The sequence below is a fragment of the Castanea sativa genome, chromosome 11 (genome assembly GCF_040712315.1).
Source record: "Castanea sativa cultivar Marrone di Chiusa Pesio chromosome 11, ASM4071231v1".
In the NCBI taxonomy this organism is placed as follows: Eukaryota; Viridiplantae; Streptophyta; class Magnoliopsida; order Fagales; family Fagaceae; genus Castanea; species Castanea sativa.
In genome coordinates this window covers 34421683-34429985 of record NC_134023.1, presented here as the reverse complement: position 1 = coordinate 34429985, position 8303 = coordinate 34421683, and the positions used below count along the sequence as shown (strand labels likewise).

The following is an 8303-nucleotide window of genomic DNA, read 5'->3' as shown; positions in this document are numbered from 1 at the left end:
TCCTTATTATCGGGTTTCTTCTGCCATTGGGCCTTTTGTCAAAAATGGGCCTCAACAAATGGAAGAATAGAAAATGAGATACGTAGAGTGTATTGTCAAATATTATGCTAAAATTAATAATAAACTTTTAGATGTATTAAAATGATGTATTTTTTGAAAAGTTAATGCTAATGCTCTAAGATAAAATATATCTTTTGGGGGAGGGGGAAAGAAAGTGTGGATGCAATGTATTCAAATTCTTTGTTTGACATTAATATAACTGGAATCAGAATAAACAACAATAAAGAACATGGATCTACATTATTTAACAAATGAATCTGTAAATCCGTAGAACATAAGCTAAAACGTAGCTCCAAACCGATTCTACAAGGCCAAAGTCGTGCTTCAATCGAAAACCAATGAATGTGATTTGCAGAGAAGTGAAAATGGAAATCGGTCAATTATCACAGATCAAGCAAGAAAATAGCTTAGAAGCAAGGGATTTGGATGATGGGCTAGTAGCACAAACAACAATCTCTTCCTCGCTAACTCCACTTGCCCTGGCTTTGTCACATTCATCTAGGAATGTCTTGAATGCATCTTTAACATATTTAGCAGCCTCTAAAACAGTCATGTTCTCCACTAATTTGTCAGGGTAGGTTTCCTTTCTGTGGTCTCCGTTCAATACTGCGGCCAATTGTACTAACTCTTCTTGAAACTCACTAAGTTTTGCCGCATCTGGTGGCCCAGCATCGCGTAGTTTCACAGGTTCCCCTAAAGTAACTGCAATATGCATAATAACATGCATGGTCGCTTATAAGTTAGGAGAGAGAGAGAGATTACACAATGGATAAACCATAGATAGTCTTTACATAATTGCATTGAATTTAGTTACTTTTGGAAAAGATAACAGTATTTATAACTCATTAGTGGAAACAACTTACAACCATTCTTTTGAATTTAATTGAGGAACGGAAGTACTGCATTTAACGACCTGTACCTAAGTTTTACCCAAGTGACAATTATAAAATAGTTGGTGATTAAAAGATGTGAAGGTTTACCTGGACAATCAGATCTTGGGGTTTTTCTTGTCAAAACTCCTTCAAAAGTGCCAGCCCATGCATCACGCTTAGTTAGAAACTCTTTTAGATTGAAAATCTTCTTAACAGTTGCTGCAATGGAGGAATGCTCGAACTGTGAAGTTTCATATGGCCCTGAAGGACCATGCAACACTGCATTTTGATTATCAACAACATGTATTAATACTTTCCTCCCTATAAATTTACCTCATATGCCAACTAATAGTAAGAAAAATTTTAAATGAAGTGCTATAATTGGGTACTAATAATCACAGATGGTTTATTGCACACTTGTTGGACACTCGTTGTCATGTGGGCTAAAATCGTGTTTTGAAAATATAATTTTAGTTAAAATTGTTTTCAAAACACAATTTCATAAGAAATGTGTACTCATAGTGTGCAATCAAGAATATATAACAAGATTTAGCCATAATAATTTATATTTTTTCTGCAACTAGAAGTACTAAAGGAAGAAAAACAATTAATGCTCAAATGATCCAAAAGACAAGCATCTTTCTGTCCACTTTTTTTAAAAAATTTATATTAAGATTAATACACAACAAATATAAGTTTTATTACTAATTACACACCCTAATTTTGATTTGTTTTCAATTTAGTGCTAAGTTTCACCTTTTTTCTTCTTTCTCTTTGTTTTGTTTTTTGTTTTTGTTTTTTTTTCCTGCATTTTAATCCTTTAACTCAATATTTCAATTTAGTCCTCTCACATTTATTTTTCAATGATATAGATTGGACTTAGGTGGACAGAAGGATTACATTGACAAAAAATAGAAGTTTAAGGATTGAAATGAAAAAAAAAAATTTAATTTAATAAACTGAATTAAAAACATTGTCTCTAAGAAGATTATAGTTAAACACATTAACATATGTTAGTGTTTTTAATAGAGATATCCAGGATTTAAATCTTCCCTCTCCTAACAATCGAATTATCAATAAATAAAAAGAGGAAAACATGTCAAAAAAATTTAGAGGGTGTAATTTATAATTTAGTTTAAAAAATAAGACTTAAATTTGCAATTTCAACTAATTAATAACATGCTGAACATACCTGTTCCACGCTCAATCCATGGAGAAATTAAGATGGCTGGAACCCTAACACCAAGACGGTCAAATTTGAAGTAATATGGTGCGGGACCAACAAGGTCATCAGGACTAGGGACTCCGGTCACCGGTGTTGGAACATGGTCGTAAAATCCACCATGCTCATCATATGTAATTATGAACAACATTTCATTCCATTGTGGGCTTGCTCTCAATGTTTCATAGACTTCCTTGATGAATTTTTGACCTACTGAGACATCATGAGATGGGTGGTCATCGTTTGCAGGTATTGATAACAGGTCGAACCATCTTTGTTCAATTACAACGTAGTTTGGTAACTTCCCTTCCGCACAATGCTTCTTGAAATGTAGATCAAAGTCGTGGAAGTGTAATAAGTATTTCAATTTTCTAAGGTTCCTGTTGACAATTGAATTAACCCATCAGATCACATGATAATAGTAAAGAGTCCTAAGTGCAAAGAAAGAAAAGAGAAAAAAGAAAGGTAATAACTGAATAAATAATTTGATTATTGAATATCTTTTAAGTTTTAATTTCCTTTTATATCTAGTCCGAAAATTGAATTAAAGAATAAAATCAACTTGAATTTTTTATGCTATACAAGTTCTAAGCTAGAACCTGAACATCATGCACAATTTCACACTCGTAAAAAAGGCTTATTGCCAAACAAAAATTGTTAAACTTGTAAATTTACAATAGAATTTAGGGAAATTGCCTCATGCACATTCTTTTTTTAATTTACTTGCTTACTTCTTTTCTTCTTTCTTTTTTTCTTTTTTTGAGAAAAACCATCGCATTTCATTGAGCACGAGGACCTAGTACATCATTCAAGTTTAAGAGTTAGTTCTATTAATATAAGTAAAGCTTATTCTCAAAAAAAAAAAAAAAAAAAAGGAGAGATAATAATAGTTTAATATTTCCCGTCAAAAAATTAAGTTTGTACTCCTTGTCTGCCACCAAAGAGATGCAGTGGAGCCTCACGCACATGTATGTTTTTACTTTTTTTTCAATTTTTTTATTTAGAGAAACAAACACACACAATACAAGTGTGTTTTTATTTGGTTACTTATTTGGATTTTTCATTATAGAAAGAAAGTTTAATTTATACTTTCCAAAATGTTACTTGATATTTTTTTTCCATTAAAGAAGTAGTTTTGTATTCCTTGTAACCTCAAAAAAAATAAAAAGTGATTTTGAGTTAGATAATAGTTAGTTTGATGTATTTAGCAAGTCCTCCTATATAGAGCGAGAGACTCACGCTTGTGACTTAAAAATTTGCCTATATTTGAGTAGTAAAATACCTTTATATATATATGAATCAGTAGTATTAATAGTTTGTTTTAAGTTTAATGGGATTTTCTCTGAAAACAAAGTAATGGGATTAATTTGTGTTAATAAAATTTAATTGAATATGGTTATAATTCATATACTAATTGACAGTAAATTTGGGTTAGTATTATCAACATAGATGTAGACTTGAATTTGATAGAACTTTGCATCTTACATGGATACTATTAATTTCTTATTTGTACGAATGCAATAATTACAACAATACTAAGAGTCGAGTTTAAATTTTCTGTCCCACTTTTTCTGCTCCACTCTATACTCCACTAATAAAAACTTGCCACATATTCACCTAATTAATTAAATATTACCATTATTGACTTATTAATGCTACCATTATAGTAGTATTTAATTAATTAAATGAACACGTGGCAAGTTTTTATTGGTGGAGTATAGAGTGGAGCAAGAAAAGTGAGTCTTGTGATTTAAATATTTAGTAGTATTGCCCCCTTTCCTTTAGAAGAAAAATTAGAATTTAAATTCTCCCACTCATTGTCATAATAATCGAAAAAAATTATTACAACTATAAATATAACAGATTACTTGTGATAATTGAAGTGTCAAAAAAATATTTCATGCTAGACTTTGACTAGAAAGTATGATGGGGCAGTGGAGCAGAGTAATCAATGAATTATTGTAAAAGGTATGCATATAATATGATTGGTATTTAGGTGAACATAGAAAAGTACTGTATAAAAAAACAGAAGCTCCATAATGTGCCTCTTTTTCTTTTAACTTTTTTTTTTTTTTTTGGAGAATATTCTATGCCATATGCTAAATTTCTCATATGACTAACATCGATCTCGCAATCACATGGAACTGCAACAAAGTGTCTTCGGATCCAATATGTATATTATAAGAGTTTTTAAATGGACAGGTACCCTTATAAAATTTTGGTATTCTTAAATCTTTTAATTGGTGTATGAACTCTATATATTAAATAAATAAGACCACCTGTTTCTACCAAAAAAATATATATATTATTTTAATAAAAAAAAACAATTTGGGGAAACACCGTGATTTAATTGACTTTGGGGAGCCCACCAACCAACCCTGATTCAACTTTGCAAAAGAGCATCATCATTGTGGGCTCCAACTACTACTTAAAGGAAAAGAAGAAAGGTAGGAAAGATGAGAGAAAAAAGAGAATATATTGAAATCCAGAAGAACAATATTGACATGGACACATATAGCTGTCAAAACTTTTATAATTTATGATCATCTTGATCATGATGCCCTACCAAGCGACACCATATATATATGATAATGATCATGAGTATTTAATTTGTTAGTTGGAATTTCATGTGCCATGTGCATCTTATGCAGTGTGTACGTGACCATACAACTAAGAACATAACTTGAAACTTAATTACATGTAAAACAATATATAGAACATGATTCATGCAAATGGCTTTTCTTTGTTTAGTCATATTATTTAAATGGAAACAAATTGAAAGAAAGATGAATTCGTCAAAAACTAATTATGACTTATGAGCTAATGCCAAAACTAGCGTCCAGCTGGGAGAATGTAATAACAGACAGTCTTTCCTTAATCATTTTAAATTTTATGTATAGATTTTTATTAATTCTTTTGTTTAAAGAAAACTTGGATATATAACTTGACTTTGTGCATTGTAAATTATGTAAAACACCTTCACCAGTAGATATAGAAAGCTTTGCCAATGTAGAAGTTGTTTTGGACCAAACGCTAATCCACACTTCAATTCCTAATTTTTTTTTTTTACTTCATCATCTTATATGATATGATATATACCCAACACACCATTCCTCATCAACTTTTCGTTGATTTTAAGAAGCAAATGAAAATGGCCTAGACCCCAACCAAAATATAAATATGACCTACCGGTCAAAATTAACTAACATCAACCTATTCTAAAACACAAGCTCTATATTAGTTCTTAGAAAAATTATTTACGATAAGAAAAACTTATTAGCTAATATGATAATGAAGAATATGAATATTATATCAACAATATAACAAATAATTTATTTTCTCAAAAAAAATATATAACAAATAATTTTTTAAAATATTTTTATTTTATATTTGAAAGTTCACACATATATAAACTTATACAATAAAGTTTATAATAACTTCAACGTCACTCTTGTTTACAAAAGCGAGGAGTAACCTTTAAGACGTTTGGGTTGAAAAAAGCAGTCATGTTGTTTGCCATAAAATCAAAAGCAAGCTAACTTTCAAGTTTCAACAACATCTAAGTTAATAAAATAAGGCACTAAGTAATTAACAGTCTTACACTTTTTTATTATTTTTAAACAAACATATCAATATATAACTAAAAATCTTCTTGCAGTTCTACTAACATTTTTTTTTTTAACGAAAATATCGATTATTAAAATGAAATAAACCATTAAACCATTCATAAGAACCAAAGAGAGGTCTTTTTTATTTTACCTGTAGTATAAGGTGGCCGGAGGGTACTGATAGTAAATCCCAAAACTGTGACCAGCTTCATCCAAAGATTCAAATATGGTTTTCTGAGGCATCCCTTCAATAAGCAACTTAGTGTCATTGCCAGAAAGCCCATGCGACGTAGCCGAATGCACGTACTGCCGATTCGGCTGAGTAGAAGCCGGAACAGAAGCAAACCATTTATCACACAACGCAAACTCTTGCACCAACTCCTTATAAACAGCCACTTTATCAGGTAGAAACCCATTCATGACTGCCTCAGACATACCCTCTTGATTTCTCTCTGCGTTTTGAGCAAATCCATTCATTTTCGGAGGGAGGTTTTGGGTGGCGTTTTGCTCGGTCCATGGTTCGCCGAATATTTGCTCGTAGATGTCTTGGATTGAGTGACCAGGGTCTGGGACTACGTACACAGACTTGTCACCAAAGTAGAGCTGGTTTGAGTTTGAGTTTGATGTGGAAATGGCGTTGGAGAATTGGTTTGGAGAGACTCCATTGATTTCAGGGTTTAGGGACTTCATCCAACCCATTATGTGATCGAAGGAGCGGTTTTCTTGGACCAAAACCACCACTGTTTTGATGGGGTAAGGTGTGTTGGGGTTTGATGATGATGATTCGGAAGCCATTTTTGGGTTTAATTTTTGAGGGGTTTGATTTCAAAATTTGGTCTATGCTTTGGTCTTAATAAGTTGTACAATCAAGTTGGGTCTCTAACTATTTTTATAGAGAAAAAGAGTAAGGATAAGCAGGGGGGGGGGGGGGGCGAGGGGGGGCAGGTGCCCCTGAACTTGCAAATTTTTTTATATATAATTATAATATAGTATATTGGTATGTTGTGGAATATGGAGTGGACGAAGTGGTAGTCTATAGAGGAGAAAAGTGAAAAGAAAAGTGATCAAAAGTAAAGATAAAGATCGGAGAGAAGGGAAATAATATGTGTGGAGGAGAAAAAAAAAGAAAAAAATAATAAAGAAATGTGTGGATGAAGAAAAAAGAGATAAGGGAAAAATAAAATAAAAAATAAGAAGTTAAAATTAAGAAATGCTATCACAATATTTTCACAATATTTTTACAATAAATCTTAAAGGTAGGGTATGTACTAGCTAATACTAGTGAATAAAAATAATTTAAGTGGTGTGTTCAAATTAAAATCAATAACAACTTACCACACATGATTTGTTGTGAAAGTATTGTACAAATGTTGGGAACATGGCCCTTCATATTAATATTAGATGATTTTACAAGTCATTATATTATTGCCACAAGTGCTTCACTAGATTTGTTAAAAAAATACCATTGGAGAATTAAAACTATTACTGTTAGGTTTTGTTATTTTTATTCCTAAATTTAATACACGAAAACTAAACTCACGTTATTTTTTAAAATTATATATATATATATATATATATATATATATATATATATATATATATGTTTAACTTAGTTAAAAAAAACTTAAAATATATTTTTTTAATTTTTATTATTTAAAAATTTTAATTATATTATTTATGATGTTATCAGTTTGACCACCGGTCTGACCAAAAAACTGGTAACCAGTCTCTTTTTCTATTCTTTTACCGTACTGGTTTTTAAAACCATGATTTTATGTTAGATTCTATATGGTAATTACATTAGCATATAGTTGTTTATTTCTTTTGTTATTAATATTGATAAAAAATTTTCAGATTCATTTTTTTACTTTAAAAATCTTGTCTTCTAATCTTGCCCCCTCTGACCTAAATTTCTAGCCCCGCCACTGAGGATAAGGGAGGCAATCATGAGATTTTAGATTAGAAAATATGGTCGTACTGGTGGGACAAGAAATATTGGCATTTCGTTTGGGACATAAAAGCTATATAGGATATGTCATATGCATATGCCTATATTCCTTTTTTGAAGCGCGTGGCTTCATGATAGGTTCAAGATGTACGTGGGAATCAATTCTTCTAGGCTTCATTCTCAATCAATAAAATTAAAATTTAAAAAAAAAAAAAAAAAAAAACACTCTTCTAGGCTTATGATATTTGTCACAACCTTGATTTTAACTTGATGAAATAGTTGATTGCCACTTTTATATGGATTTATTATATTTTTTCTATCACTTATAATTGATCACATCAAAATCATGATAAAAATTGATTCTATATTTTGTTTATTTTGATGGCAATACTTCACTCATTTTATTTCATAATGTGACCATGTTTTCCTTTTTTGCTTTTCTTTTTCTTTTTTTCCCAAACTATTGTCATTCTTTTCCAAATTATGTATGTTCAACATAAATTAATGAGATCAGATACAAGTTATAATAGATCCTACATAAGTAATGAAAATGTTGAAAAGTAACTGGTGAACTTTTTAATTAGGAGAGTTTT

General features: G+C 30.6%; 1 protein-coding gene across 1 annotated transcript; it reads right to left on the bottom strand.

Annotated features, from left to right (window-relative positions):
* Nucleotides 1–273: 273 nt before the first annotated feature.
* LOC142615199 (non-specific phospholipase C4-like) lies at nt 274–6671 on the bottom strand. The gene is made up of 4 exons (XM_075787911.1): nt 5914–6671; nt 2125–2534; nt 1041–1211; nt 274–762 (listed from the first exon to the last, which is right to left on the bottom strand). The coding sequence occupies exons 1-4, from the start codon at nt 6555–6557 to the stop codon at nt 437–439; spliced, it is 1551 nt and encodes a 516-aa protein (XP_075644026.1). The 5' UTR covers nt 6558–6671; the 3' UTR covers nt 274–436.
* Nucleotides 6672–8303: the final 1632 nt, after the last annotated feature.